Source organism: Mus caroli, chromosome 18 (assembly GCF_900094665.2).
Source record: "Mus caroli chromosome 18, CAROLI_EIJ_v1.1, whole genome shotgun sequence".
NCBI lineage: Eukaryota > Metazoa > Chordata > Mammalia > Rodentia > Muridae > Mus > Mus caroli.
Window position 1 is genome coordinate 43,702,462 of NC_034587.1, and position 15,778 is coordinate 43,718,239.

Below are 15,778 nucleotides of genomic sequence, written 5' to 3' on the forward strand. Positions count from 1 at the left end.
GTTAGGAAAGTCTGAGGTTTCCTTAGAGACAGAGAGGATGTTCCTTTATGAAATGAGTGGACCAACCTTGGACAAGGTGACTTATGCTTCTGATGTTTTTTTTTTTTTTTTTTTTTTTTTTTAGAACCTATAACTTCAGAAAAGCTAAATAGAGAGCCAGGGATGTGGCTCAGTGGTAGGGCACCTGCTTAGTGTGTGTGAGGCCCTACTTTGGACCCTCAGTGATGATTTTTATGTCAATTTTTTTCAAGTGCTGGGAATTGAATCCAGGGTCTTGTGTAAGCTAGGCAAGTACCCTGTCACTGAGCTACAGTCCCAGCCCCCTCAGTGCTGAGTTTTCTTTTTTTTTTAAAGTTTACTTAGCCCTGCTGGAGGTGTGTTCAATCTTACTCAGCTTTAGGGAGGTGGAAACCAGAGGATGATGGGTGAGTTCAAAGCCAGTGTGGGCTACCTACAAAATAATACTGTTTCAGGCCAGGCAGGTTCACAAATTGAGTTCCAGGCTAGCCAGGGATATACAGCAAAGCCATGTGACCAAACAAAGAAACGTTAGTTGTTGGCCTTTCCTATTTACAAGTTAATACCATCTTAATTTTACAAAATGAAGCCCAATAGCCTTTATTTCCTGTGAGTCCTGGCTTGTATTATGGCTTGGACATTACTTCATTTTTGTTGGTTTTTGCTTGTTGATTGTTTAGAGACAGGGTTTCTCCATGCAGATCTGGTTGTCCTGGAATTTGCTTTTGTAGATCAGGCTGTCCTGGAACTCAAAGATCTGCCTGCCTCTGTTCTGGAGTGCCGGGATCAAAAGTGTGTGCCACCCACTCCCGACTCTGCTTCTTCTTTTGATGGAGGGTTTCACTGTGTATCCCTGGTTGGAAATCATGTTGTAGACCAGACTGGCTCTGAGCTCACAGAGATCCACCTTCCTCTTGTTTTCCGAGTGCTAGTTTTAAAGGTGCGTACTACCACACCCAGATTTATGTGTCATTTTTCTTGGTTTGTTTGTTGGTTAAGATATATGGGTGTTTAATAAAGCTAGAAAATTCAAACAGATCAAAACAAAACAAAAAAATTCCCAAACCTGGAGAAGTATACAAGTATTCAGCTACCGCAATACCAAAGGTCACTAGTTAGATTTAGTGTAGTCAACTGTATACTAAAACCAACCTCTCAAAGGTGGAAGAAAACTCTCAAGATAACAAGAGAAATCCAAGGAAGGTGTTTAAATTTGCCTAACAGCAGTGTTTTTGAGAGTCTCATGTAGCCCAGGCTGGCCTCCAACTAACTCACTATGTAACCGGGGAAGATGTCAATTGATCCTCAGGTCTCTGCTGTGCTCCTCCCACCCCCAAGTGCCCGGGATTATTTAGCTGTATGCTACCACACCCATCTGAAACCAAATCTTTACCTAGAGCCCCAGGACCCTTGAGGGGGGCTCATGAATCCTTTCTGAAATTGTGTGTAAATTGTGGCGGCTTCTTTCCAGTGTTGTTCTTCTTTTGCATTTCAGATTTTCAAAGTCATCAAAAGGAGCGACATAGGATAATCCTTACTTCCTTCTTCCACGTGACCTACCCAGGATCCCTTTAGAGTTCATCAGCTTAGTTTGTTTAAGTATGTGACTACTGACCCCGTCACAAAAGACATAAGTCTAACCTAAAAAACTAGTGGATCAAAAGAATAGTCCCCAGAATTGGCACAGTCAATGAAAATCACATTGTTTATTTAATTTTGTGGATTGCAGAGAGGACCATTCTGTCAGGATACATGAATATCAGATTACTGCGTGAGGAGACTGAGGTATTTTTTTCCTATTCATTTAATAAATACTGGACAGTTACGGTGTATCTTCACAGTCAGCATACAGCAGAAAGGCAGTCATATCTCCCCGAACCCCGTGGAGCTTGGGTCTGATCAGCAAGATCTCCAGGATCAATGAGTGAAGAACCCGAGTAGCATCCTTGGAAGAGTTGCTCTGTGAAACCGGACGGACAGGGCCTGGAGACTGCGCTGTTAGAGAGCGTGGCTGGAGAATTCCTCTCTGGGATGGGAAAGAGTGGTCTCTATTAAAGGTTTAAGTATACCAGGCTGACGAGATGGCTCAGCAGGTAAAGTCACTTGTTGCCAGGCCAGACAACTCAAGTTCATTCAGTCCTAGAATTCACACAGTGAAAGGAAAAAACTGACTCTTCCAGGGTGTTTACTGACTTCCATACGGACACACACACACACACACACTAAACTAAGGAAATATAATACAAATTAAGATATAAGAAACCACACACAAGAATATTATAATTAAAATATTTATGTACAGAATGAGTATAATAAAATAACCAGGGGGCTGGGGGGTTGCTCAGTGGTTAGAGCACTGAGTGCTCTTCCAGCTGACCTGGGTCCTATTTCCAGCACACACACGGTGGCTCACAACTGTCTGTAACTTTAAGATCTGACATGCTTAACCAGATGTACATGCAGGCAAAGCATCAATGCACACAAAATTAAAAAAAAAACATTAAAAATATAAACAACTACACTTAATACTTTTGCCTTAGTATAATGGGTCAAAAATGGATGTGGCTCTGGCTGCTTTTCCTGTGAATTATCTAAATACATGGAGAGTGAGTTTAAGGAGGTTGCTGAGATCTTGCCCTAGATTTCTAATATCTTAGTTGGGGACCTCTGGCATATATGTCTTAACTCAATCAGCCCAGATATACAAAGGAATTGTGTTGCAGAGTCAATAGAAAAGTGTTGCCTAGCAGCTTCCTGCACTATAAAAGCTTTCATCTTGGAGGAAAACTTAAGGCACAGTATGTCCTAAAGGGAGGCAAAACAATTCATCATATTAGGATGCTCTTTAGCCTTAGGAAGTAAATACCGGAAGGCTTCAGGAAGTCCCTGAAACTGAACAGATATACTAGATCCCTTCCACCCCAAGTATATATAATAGTAATGATTGTTGAGAGATCCTTTCAGACCAGCTGAGCCACCTTGAATGGGCGGAGACCAGTGGAGCTGAGAATGGTGAAGACCCAGATACCTGCTGAACAGCCTGGAAGAAGACGATGGCAGGGCTGTGAGGAAAAAGTCAAGACCAGCCAGGCTGCCTGGAAGATGCTCAGACTCGCTGACCTGCATGTAGAGCCGCCTGCAGGCTGCGCAGTGAGCTTCAGGTCCCCAGCTTGTGTGACCTGTCACTCATGCTGGGTGGGCTCTGGGTGATGTAACTGTCTTTGGGTCACTTCACTTCTGCCTGTCAGGTACTCTTCACCCACATTCCTGAAAAAAAATCCCAATAAAACTCACTGATTCAGAAAGTTGGACTTGATCCTTACTTTGGCTTAGTGTCAGTACCCCGTCTGGGGAGAGCAGATGTTTGTTCACGTTTCCCCAGGAATAGTGCCACACAACAGTCTTCCTCATACTTACTTTGAGTGAGATTTGGGTAAGACTTTTGGACTTTGAAATTATAATGGGATGAGGAGACCTAGTCACAGTGACTATGTCTGGCATGTGAGGTAGACTGGGCTCACTGAGGGTCACCAAATCGGCTGGAATAGATAGGAGGGTTCCCTACCCAAAATACCAACATCTTTTTGTTTTGTTTTTGTTTGTTTTGTTTTGTGTTTTTCTTTTGAGACAGGGTTTCTCTGTGTAGCCCTGGCTGTCCTGGAACTCACTCTGTAGACCAGGCTGGCCTTGAACTCAGAAATCTGCCTCCCCCTGCTTCCCGAGTACTGGGATTAAAGGCGTGAGCCACCATGCCCGGCCCAAAATACATCTTGGTGACCTACTAATGCTACAGTCTGACAGATATGATTAAGGGCACAAACTTGAGATGGAGACATCATCCAATCATGAATTTCTCAAAGTAGGATACAGAAGTGAAGTGGAAGGCAATAGATATGATGACCTGTAGAGGTCAACCTGCCATCACTAGCTTTGAAGATAGAAAGGGTCAGTCAGGAGGCTGGGGGCCTTCACCAACAGTTCCTGCTCAGAAATTACAGAAAGGGACAAAGTTCTGATTAGTGCCATTAAACGGTTAGACTTCTATGACAAGAGTGGATAGCAAACTGTACAACTGCATCACTTTAGGCTATTATATTGTATGTGATTATATCTATATGTTATATATATATATATATACACATATATATTACATATTCATTATATATATATATATATATTATTATATTGTAGCCATAGGAGAAAAGTAGCAGTATCTAATATACTAGGCCTTGCTTTCCAGAATGAATAATTGTGTTATGTCCAAGTAACTTCGAATAATCTTTACTATGGGGTAAACATCCAATAAATGTTAAGATCCATCTCAAAGATAAGAAGCTTAATGTAAATGCTTCCGGGGTGATAGGTCTAGAAACTCTTTTCAGAGGTTTTACTTCCCAACTGAGTCCCAAGATTGCCTACTCCAAGATGACAAGAGACATTTTAAAGAAAACTGTCTAAACCTGGGGCAGCAAACTCAAATGTGTATGTAGACTAGGAGGGTAACAGAAACAGAAAAAGGTGGGTTGGGGCGGCAGCAGACTGGAGTAATGGCCTCTTCAGGAGACCCTTGCTGAGCCAGGGAAAATGCACTATAGCCTGATGTTGCCCAATTACTTCAAGGTTTAAGATGTGAAGAATCTACCTTCTAAAGCCGGGCGTGGTGGCGCACGCCTTTAATCCCAGCACTTGGGAGGCAGAGGCAGGTGGATTTCTGAGTTCAAGGCCAGCCTGGTCTACAAAGTGAATTCCTGTCTCGAAAAACCAAAAAAAAAAAAAAAAAAAAAAAAAAAAAAAAAAGAATCTACTTTCTAAAACATTTCTCAGTGTTTACATGTTAGTTATTGTGATGGTTTGTGTAGGCTTGGGCCAGGGAGTGGCACTATTAGGAAGTGTGGCCTTGTTGGAGTACATGTGTCACTGTGGGTGTGGGCTATAAGACCCTAGTCCTAACTGCCTGGAAGTCAGTATTCTGCGAGCAGCCTTCAGATGAAGATGCAGAACCCTCAGCTTCTCCTGCCTGGATGCTGCCATGTTCCTGCCTTGATGGTGATAGACTGAACTGCTGAACTTGTAAGCCAGTCCCATTAAATGTTTTTCTAATGAGAATTGCCTTGGTTGTGGTGTCTGTTTACAGAAGTAAAACCCCATTTGAACACATGGAAAAAATGACACACATTTTTGGGCAACAGTGTCCTTGTGTTGGTATTCTTGTCAATTAGTGAAAATAAGGCACCGAAGTTGCTGTGAATGTAGCTCCTTGGCCTTTACAAGCCTGTATCATAGAAGCATCTTTTGGGATGGGAAGATGCTCAATGGTGAAGTACTTGCCTACCACTCAAGAAAACCCGAGTTTCACCCCTACAACACACACACACACACACATACACACACACATGCACACGCGCTCGCACACGCGCACACACACACCCTCCCAAACCAAAATATCTTTTTAAATTGCTTCAGTAATTTATCTAAATCTAAGAAACTATTATTTATATTATCTTTTTAAAAAAAAACCATGTGCATCAAAAAAGGCAATGTGTAGTTCTTCTCAAATCCAGTTTTATTAAAGTTGTTTGGCAATTTTGGTGGCAGCTCAAGGTGGTGGCACACATTACACTTGAGTTTCAGTTTTTGTTTGCAGGAGGTCTGGGTTCACGCACATCTCTAACCCCGTGCTGGTCACTACCAAGCAACAAACTGCTCTATGCGTCCCTAGTCTCCACAGCATAGGAATTTGTCAAATAGGGTTGAAAAAAAAATTCTTGACAAATATTAAGAATATACAAAGTATATTAAGGATTTCCACATTGAGACTTCCAGGTATGAAAACAGACACATATAGTTTGAGGTTTCTTATTTTTACTTATTGATTATTAGAGTTCAGAGACCAGAGTGTTTCCTAAGGCTGAAAAAAACCCACCAAAAGTCCAAGCAGAGTTTCCATGGACAACCTCTCCCCCACCCCCAACAGAGTTAGAGGACAAAAGAACCTGGTCATTAAAAACTTAACTTTTCGGGATAGCATTTGAAATGTAAATGAAGTAAATGCCTAATTTAAAAAAAAATCAAGTGACTTTTTCTTTAGTAGGATTTTCCACCTGCATAGCTCAGGGCATTGTTTGCCTCCTTAGGACACAGCCTATGCAGTAGAACTGAGCATAGCCTTGTTTAACTGTATAACTGGACAGCAAATGGTGGGTGGCCTCTCTGTCCAAGGGAAAACATTCAGAGGATCAGAAAGCGAAACTTCCAAGGGCTTGGTGGGCCCTAGTTGTTCTCCAGTGACCCTGAAGTTGTCTGTAAGAAAAGAAAAGAGAAAGCTGTGTAAGAATTTTTGCACAGGGCATATAAGCTGTTCCAAGTCAGCAGTTCTCAAATTATGTATGGGTCGTGACCCCGCACCTTCCAAAGACCATGGGAAGACTCATATTCACATTACAATTCTTAACAGTAGCAAAATGACAGTTATGAAGTAGCAACGAGAATAATTTTATGGTTTTGTGTGGGTGTGTGTGTGTGTGCAGCATTAGGAATGTTGAGAACCACTGTTCTCTAAGTGGTTGGTTTTCCAAGCAGAATTTGAAAGTCTAACCTTGGCAATGCATCCTAATGGCTTTCTTCTTGTGATAAGAAAACCTTTTGGAGTTCTGAATGTGAAGGACAAAGGCAAAACAGGTCAGTAAGATACCTGAGGATTGTAGCAGCCTATTTCCATGTGCTATTTCTTGACATGTCTCCTACTTCATTCATGACTAAATGAAGTCCGTTCCAATTTATTTTGTCAATGGCAGAAGACTATCCTACCAGAGTAATATTGGTTGCCTTATGGGGGGAAATGCTTGTCCTTCAAGAAGGATGTCTTAGCATATCCCAATATATTTGTGATCTAAGGACATTACATCTCAATGAACTAGCTAGCACATGTGCCAGTCAAAACACAAGCTTCAGATAGTTTTAGCAAACACAATTTATTGATGTCCCAGTAAACTAGTCCTCTAAATATTGTCATATTAGTGGGAAAGAGGCCAAATAAAGACTTCACTCCAATTTCCCAAGTGAAAAAGACATTTTCTTTAGGAATGAACATACATACATATTGAAGTTTCTCAAGAAACAAGTCTTTGCATCTAATTTAATTTTTTAAAACTGAATTATCTTCAAGGTTTAAGACATACTTAGGAGAGACTGGTCTTCTATCCTGTGAACTCGTCCAAGAATATCATAGATTTATGATATTTAATTAATGCTTATTATTTTTAGCTTTCAAATAATGTGTAAGTGTGCGCTTGCCTGGTGGGGGTGGGGAGGATATTTGCATGTGACTGAAGGTGCCCAAGGAGGCAGAGGCATCAGATTTCCTTGGAGCTGGAGTTAAAGGCAGTTGTGAGCTGCTGCACATGCATCCTGGAACCAAATGCAGGTCCCCTCTGCAAGGTACCATAGTTCTTATCTGCTGAGCAAATGCAGGTCCTCTGCAAGGTACCATAGCTCTTACCGCTGAGCCATCTCCCCAGCACATCAAATAATACTTAGGTCAATAAAAGCCTACACACAATGTACTACTGCCAATCCCCTAAGTCATGTATATTTTTTAGATTCTTTTATTTATTTATTTATTTATTTATTTATTTATTTATTTATTTATTTTCGAGACAGGGTTTCTCTGTATAGCCCTGGCTATCCTGGAACTCACTTTGTAGACCAGGCTGGCCTCGAACTCAGAAATCCGCCTGCCTCTGCCTCCTGAGTGCTGGGATTAAAGGCGTGCGCCACCATTTTAGATTCATTTTATGGTATGCTTACATGTGTGCATGAGTACAATATGCGTAACTGCCCATAGAGATCATACGTGGACACTGGCATCAGGTCTCCTAGACATGGTGTTAACGATAATGTGGTCCCCATGTGGGTCCTCTGCCAGAGAAGCAAGTGCTCTGAACTCCTGAGCCATCTCCCTAGCTCCTTCTAAGTCATTTGAACCCAGGAAACTGTACTTACAAATGGAGTCCTGATTCCAAACTTGCTGTGGAATGTCATGGTGACTTTGTTTTTATGCCCTGTTCTCTGGTCAAAGGCGTGGCATGTATCGAAAGGTGGACTGTACAAGTGGAGGCTCACGGCAGGCTCTGTGTGGCTGACGTTCTCTACTCGGTGTAAGCCAATGGAATCTTTACAGACCAAAGAGGACAGAAAACAACGAAGGAATCAAGACGGCAGCTGAAGGCAAAAAAACGTTCGTAATCACCCACAATCTTTAATTGATATCGATGAATATGGAATGAATACATATTAGACTTAAGCTGCTGGTTATGTATGGATAGTAAGTGCCACATAGGCATCAATCCTGCAAGCTGTCTTACATTATAGTCAAAGACTAAATCAAGATAAAATATAGTGCGAAAGAAAACATTCATAAGAACTTGTAAGCTTAAAAGGTAGTTTTGTTAAAAAAGAGAGAAAAACAAAATCCTAAACCACTCAGGGAAAAGGCCAAAATAAACCAAACCAAAACCCCAAAACCAACAACAAAAAACCCCAACCCTGTATTTTGAAACTCTCAAATAGCTCAGGAATGGGCAGTCCCAGGTCCTTCTGGAAAGGAGTGAAGACTGGGCTAAAGACAACTGACTGGTTGAAAGCCTATTTAGGAAATAGGATCTTGAATCCCACTTCACCATCCCCCCCCCCTGCTTCCAACCCCCAAAGATGGAGATTTGCTATCTAGAACTAGAAGGAGTCCAACAGCAGGGATCAGGACTGGTTGATGTTAAAAGCAAGCGAGTGAAGCCTCAGGCCACACGTGATTGACAATTGTCCAGATTTCTTCACCAGCCAAACATCATCCAGGATTTCCATCTCCAGCCTGAGATGGAAGCATTCTACCTCTTGGACCTTTGTTAAAGGTCTCTGCCTGATCCTCAGAGAGCGAGCGAGCCTGTCAGTAAGCCCCATCCTGTATTGGGGGCCACCAAGTGAGGGTTTTTTTTTTTTTTTTTGTCCTTAGATTTTACACATGAGCACACAACTGAGTTAGCCTCTAGTCCAGAAGTCAGAGTATGGCCTTGAGCAGCCTGGAAAAACAAGTTCCAACAGAACACCAAGGGGAGCTGGGAAAGTCTATTATTAGCATTCTCCCTGAGACAAAACACCCAGAGGGGAGTGGGAAATCGAAGGATTTTTGTTTTTATTTATTTATTCGTGGAGAGAGTGTCTCATCCAACCCACGGTCACTCTGAACTCCTGATCCTTCTTTTCCGATCTCCTAAGTGCAGGGCTGGTTTATGTGAGACTGGGGATGGAAGCCAGTAGTACCTGGTGCACACAAACTAAGGGAGCACCAGCATAGCTACACCCCTGGCCTCAAAAAGGCTTCTCCAAAGAAAAAGACAGTGGGGTGCGGTAGTGCACACCTGTAGGAAACGCTGAGGAGGCAGAAGCAGGAGGATCGCCAAGTAAAACAAAACCTGAACAGAAGGGCTGGCAGAAAAAGTTGAGGAAGGCTCAAAGAATTAAAAAAAACAAAAACAAAAAACCCAAAGATTAAAATAATAGGAAACAGAAAAAGATCAAAGGAGAAGTCCAGGAAGCTTAATATCCAAACAAGAGGCCTTTCAGAGACAGAATTCACAGGAACAACATGAGGACGGTTCTTGTGTTGATGGGCACGAGCCAAATGTCCAAACTGAACTGAACCAAGCACCTGTCAGAACAAGGTGTCCCTAGGTGACCGTATTACCGTGAAAGGACACGGGGACAGAATAAAGGCAGCATATGTTAAGATTCCAAATACTTCCAGAAGGTCTTTCAGTGAGAAAGCAAGAGTCAGAATGACAAAGGACTTTCAACAGGAGTAGGATACACTGAAATGCAAAGACACAGACTTCTGAGGGGCCGTGACTGACAGGTCACAATCCACACCCAGCTACTTCATCTGTCAACTTATAAGGTTTGAATACAGGGTGCCTGTTGTTTCGTTGTTGTTGTCTTTAGATATTAGGAAGTCTCAAGAATTTACTGTCCATGCCTCCTTTCATGAAGAGACATTGGAAGATATGCTTACCCAAACAAGGGTGTGAAGCAAGAACAGTTTGTTGAGTTCAGGAAATAAGTTCAACCACAGGAAAAAAGCAAAGAGAAGGCTGAGATGACATCTTGTAGCTTGACTGTGAGCCTGGCCTAGAGATAACCAACCAGGAAGAACTATTTCCAGGAAGATAAAACAAAACAAAACAAAACAAAACAAAACAAAACAAAACAAAACAAAACAAAACAAAACAAAACCAAAAAACAAAAAACCCATGTTCTCTCTCTCTCCTCTCTCTTTCTTCTAAGATAGTTTTTTCATGACTTGGTTTGTCCTGAAACTCGCTCTGTAGACCAGGCTGGCCTCAAAGTAACAGAGATCCACCTGCCTCTGCCTCTGGAGTGCTGAGATTAAAGGTGTGTATTATTATGCTCTGCCCAGTGTTCTCTTTTTGAGACAGGATTTCTGTGTCTCCTAGGCTGACACTCAACTCATTATGTAGCCCCCGCGGCTTGCTTCAAACTTGAAAGCCCCTCCTGTCTCAGCCTCTCGAGTGCTGGAGTTACATGGCACAGCAACACTTTGTACTTATAAAGCCAAGATGATCTAGCACCTGTTGATGTACAACTAGATCTAGTCACTCATTCTTTAGAAGAGTCCAGGGCTCATGCATGAACCTCACCGTTCTGAGTCTGAGCACTGTAGCCCCTGTCTCTTATTCTTTTGTGTGCCTGGTGCACCCTGTTCCAGTCTTACTGCACGTTTCTTGGTGACTTTGTTTCTGGTTTTTTTTTTTTTTTTTTTTTGAGACAGGGTTTCGCTGTGTAGCCCTGGCTGTCCTGGAACTCACTCTGTAGACCAGGCTGGCCTTGAACCCAGAAATCCACCTGCCTCTGCCTCCCAAGTGCTGGGATTAAAGGCGTGAGCCACCACTGCCCGGCTTTCTTGGTGTCTTTTATCAAGGTCACCTAGCCAAGTCCTGTCGACCTCCTCCTACTTCAAACAGGCTCCTGGGTCTCTGCTCCAACTCTTGTCTCATCTCACCTTTACCCTATGCTGTAGGTTGCCACCATATGGGTAAAGACATTCTGAATTACAGTTCTGCTGATAGGGGAGAGCTCATCTCTCCACTGTTCCTAGAGGCTCATGTCTTGATCTTGTTTAGGTCCTCATAACTCCTGCCTAACCCCATCTTCCTTCTTCTTTTCCATTTAACCTTGCCCTCCGCTGCCATTTCCTCAAGGTTCCACTCTCTGCAAGGACTGGGAACCTCCTCCGATCATACCCATGCCCACCTCTGACCTGTAAAAACCAGAGGTCGGAAACTTGTAGCTTTTAATGTATTTGAGGAGTAATTAGTCTACAAAAACTATTCAGTATAACTCATCTCATATCTTACTGATTGGCAAAAACTAACATTAAAACCCAGAACTTAACACTTCTATGGAAAAAGAGTCAGGACAATCTCACTGGGTTGGCAACACTCCTGTCCTTTTAGTGTGCATCAGGTCCTCACCAAAGCTTTTTAATCCCAAATCTGCGGCTCCCTCCTTCAATTTACATGGCTGGCTTCTGCACTGAAGATCCCTGACAAAGCTCTTTTTTCATATCCAATGTACATTCTCAAAGATTCTGATTCCAACTGAAAGTAATTATTCTAGGAAGCTTTTAGCTTTATTGTGCTATGGTACAGGTGACAAGTCTGTCCTCATAACGGTGGTGTGCCTCCTACACAGCAACCCTGAAATATTTGAGAAAACAAAGGAAAACATCTATGGAGGAAACCATAGCCTCATGTAATATGAATAGAAGAGAAAATGTTTCCCCTCCAGTCAGATCTCTGTAAGTGATCTGCATTCCTAAACTAATAATCTTAACAAGCTAGAGCCAAGTAGCAAGGCCAATTCTAGACTTAAGATATATGAAGGAAGCACTGTGCTTGCCAGAGAAAGACTGTAATATTTCATTTTATATAAGCAGGACAGCATCCTTATTAAAAGCATATGTTTGGACTCAAACTGCTTTGATTCAAATACTGGCTACACATTTAAAAACTGAGTGATTCCAGACAAGTTATTTCATCTTCATCTGTACTGGCAGTCTCATATATATCTGAGAGTAAAGATTATGAATCTCATATGTTTCCATGAATCTTTGGAAAGTTGTGATCCTTTTTAGAACTAGAAGTAAACTCCCTGCCTCTCCTGGGAAGCATTTGGGGATATTTCAGATGACATGTAGGGGAAAGAACAAGTTCTTGGTAAGATGTCCTTAAGTCACTGCCCAACAATATACATCACAAAATTTCTCTTGAGAAAGGCTTTTTGGGTATGCTGTATGCAGTTTTTTTTTTTTTTTAAAAAAAGGCACTAGCTAATGTTCTTAATCACTTCCAGAACATGTTACATTTTCTAATACAAACGCACTGTATGTTGCCCAATTAGACACAACTCTTTTGTATAAATTCAGATCCCTATTTCTCTTGTTCTAAGCTTGGGCAGATAAATGACTTTCCAATGAATGGTAATCTTCATGCACATGTTTTGAATGAATGAGTCCAACCCTGCTTTATAGCCTTAGAAACCCACTGCGTTTAGGCCATTTTTCCATCAACATGTCTAGCTAAGAGTTCAGTTTTTCCAACACCCTCATAGACCAGAGTATAGAATGTTACCATTAATGTAGGCACACTGGTTTTCCCTCAGGGTTCTTTCAGACTTCTTGATCATCTCGTTGGATTTTTTGTCAGGCCAGTCAAACAGTGTCTCCTTTAGATTTCCTTGCAGCAGCTTCAGAAAGCAGTGGGAGTCCGTGTGATCGTGAATACTGCTATATATGCACAAAACGACAGATGAACTCAGTGGTTGGTCCAGCAGCCCATCGGTTGAGCGTAAACGGATACAGTGTCCAGAAGCTCTCTGGACCTAATGCATTTCAGATGCTCTGTTTTAAATCTATCAATTTGCACTTTAGCATTGTGACTCTGGGCACAATAACCACACATCATCCACATCAAGGCATGTGACTTACAGCTTTAATGTCCACTCCCACTAAAGAGCGGCTAATGCTTTAAAAGTGTCGTCACAGTGATACGGTAACAAAACACAAACTTAGAAACCATTTCTTTTTTTTTTTTCCCCCAACATAGTTTTTTGTCTGTTTGTTTTGGTTTGGTATATTTTTTCTATAATATTTGTTTTGTTTACAGTTATCTTTTAGACACAGCTTCATTATGCAGTCATACAATTCATGATCTTCCTGTGTTAGAAGGGAGGATTACAGGTTTGCTGAGATTTCAGGTGTGACACAATACCCAGGGAAAAAAATGCAGGTTTTAATAACTTCTTAAGTTGAGCTAGAGTTTGATAATGAAAGAATATTAGGAGGGAAGATTGCTCACTTAGTGTGTGAGGTCTTGGATTTTAAATCTCGGCCATCATGCGCACACACACACACACATACACACACTGGGGGAGGGGTTCATTAAAGAAATTTTTAAAAGAACAAAGTAACTCATCCATGTTAATTGAGTGCCTTGGAATCATTGAATATTTTATGTTTTCCCCCCACAGGCCTTTCCTCTTTTCCTCTTTGTGTGTGAGGGAGACTGTGTATGTGTGCATATACATGCTTATCCTGAAATGATGATATAAGGCGGTCTTGGTATTACCATCTTACTGCCTTGGAGTAGCCGACCTGTGATGATCGTCTGATACTGGTGGGAGAAAGCAAACTGTATAATAAGTAAAAAGGAATTTATTCATGTGATCTTAGAGCAAATAGTATTTGGGTATATGAAGTCATAATAACTGCAAGGATGATTAAAATACATAAGTGTATATCATTTTTAGGATTTACATCATGTTGAATTCTGCTAATATTTCAATGCACCATAAAAGGACTGTTTCTTGAGTCTGTATGCTCTAACCCTAGCCTTGCTAATCTGTTTTTAAAAAAATACTGAATGGGTTGGAGAGATGGTTCAATGGTTAAGAGTACCGACTGCTCTTCCAGAAGTCCTGAGTTCAATTCCCAGCAACCACATGGTGGCTCACAACCATCTGTAATAGGATCTAATGCCCTCTTCTGGTGTGTCTGAAGAGAGCTACACTGTACTTATAATACATAAATAAATAGATTAATTAATTAATATTGAACACAATTATAACAATTAGAAAAATTATTTAAAAAAATAGTGAATGAATGAGTGCTTACTACCCCATTTCACCAACTGTTCATTGCAGCATTTGCTCCCCAGAGATCCCACACTCTAAAGCCTTGTAATTTTGCATGTTTTTTTCTCTCATCAAAAATGGCTCTGAGTTATTTTTAAGAACAAAACCTGGTACATCTTGTTTAAAAATCTAATAATATCCAGTTGGTAACAAGACTGGCAAACGTACAAGCTGCAGACAAGGAAACAACTGTTGGCGCTTTAGCATTAGTTTAAATTCCCTTCCTGGTAAAGAGGTTAAAGAGTAAACTGGAAGCAGAAAGACTTCTTCTGAATTTCTGACAAGTTTTTCTACCTCCACATCGTGCCGGTTTGGTCTTTGATCCCACAGTTGTTGACACGCACACCTCGCACACTACAAAGGTCAGGGCTAAGCACAGCTCCCAAAACCGTTTAACTCCATAGGAGACAGAGAGCTTAAATGAAGATGAGCATTTTCTTCCTTTGAAATATTACTCATTTGGGAAAGAGGCTTGTTTCTGTGTTTATTTCTTACATTTATCTATTTGTTTACTGCGTGCGTGCATGTACGTGTGTGTCTGTGTATGTGTAAAAGAGTTCTTTCTCTTGTGAGAGTTTGTGCTTTCCTTTTACTCTGTGAATTCCAATAACTGAACAGAGACTCATTATTCTTGGTAGCAAACACATTTACCCACTGAGCCATCTTGCTGGCCCTGGGGGGGTCGGGGGTCTGATTTTAATGTACATAGTGAGTGCCTGAAACCCCAGCCCCCATGTTAACTCCATGCTGAGATTAGGGGACAATGTAAAGAAAGAATTCTAAAATGTAAATTGCTAGTCTTTTTAAAGTTAGTGGTTCGCCGGGCACTAATTACTGTTCATGTGTTGGGCCAGACGCTGTAAGAAATACCTTGAATGGAGATGGGGGGGGGGGTGCATCTCGACATTAGAAGGTAGAGTACTCACTTAGTGTCCAGAGATATGCATTTGATTCCTAGCACTGCAAAACATAGACTTATTTATTTTGAGACAGAGTCTCAGTATATATCCCTTGCTGTCCTAGAACTCACTGTATATACCATATTCCGCTCTTCCAGAGGTCCTGAGTTCAATTCTCAGCAACCACATGGTGGTTCACAACCATCTGTAATGGGATCCGATGCTCTCTTCTGGTGTGTCTGAAGACAGCTGCCGTGTACTCCTATAACCTAGTCTAATATGAGTCTTAGAGATTATCAAATAGCCATTTAAAAACACGTTATAAAAGCAGTTAACAGCTTGAGAGGTTGAGAAAATGTACAAAATAGAAGGGTATGTATAACCTCAACTTCGTGAAGAACGAGTCACCAGCACGCATTTGCATTAGCATAGAGTACACACCAAAATGTGACTCCATAGAGGTGACATAAATAAGGCTTTTTATTTTTTTTTATTTTTTTATTTTTTGGTTTTTCGAGACAGGGTTTCTCTGTGTAGCCCTGGCTGTCCTGGAACTCACTCTGTAGACCAGGCTGGCCTCGAACTCAGAAATCCGCCTG

The 15,778-nt window shown here is 41.5% G+C and overlaps 1 protein-coding gene across 1 annotated transcript in view; it reads right to left on the minus strand.

The window, feature by feature from the left end:
* Positions 1-5,558: 5,558 nt before the first annotated feature.
* Cdo1 (cysteine dioxygenase type 1) overlaps positions 5,559-15,778 on the minus strand; it is a 15,414-nt gene continuing 5,194 nt past the window's right edge. Inside the window, exons 2-4 of the mRNA XM_021150549.2 lie at positions 12,720-12,874; positions 8,020-8,189; positions 5,559-6,318 (exon numbers count right to left, since the gene is read on the minus strand). Of these exons, the coding sequence (XP_021006208.1) occupies positions 6,289-6,318; positions 8,020-8,189; positions 12,720-12,874 (355 nt within the window). The 3' untranslated portion in view covers positions 5,559-6,288. The remainder of the gene's footprint in view (positions 6,319-8,019; positions 8,190-12,719; positions 12,875-15,778) is intronic.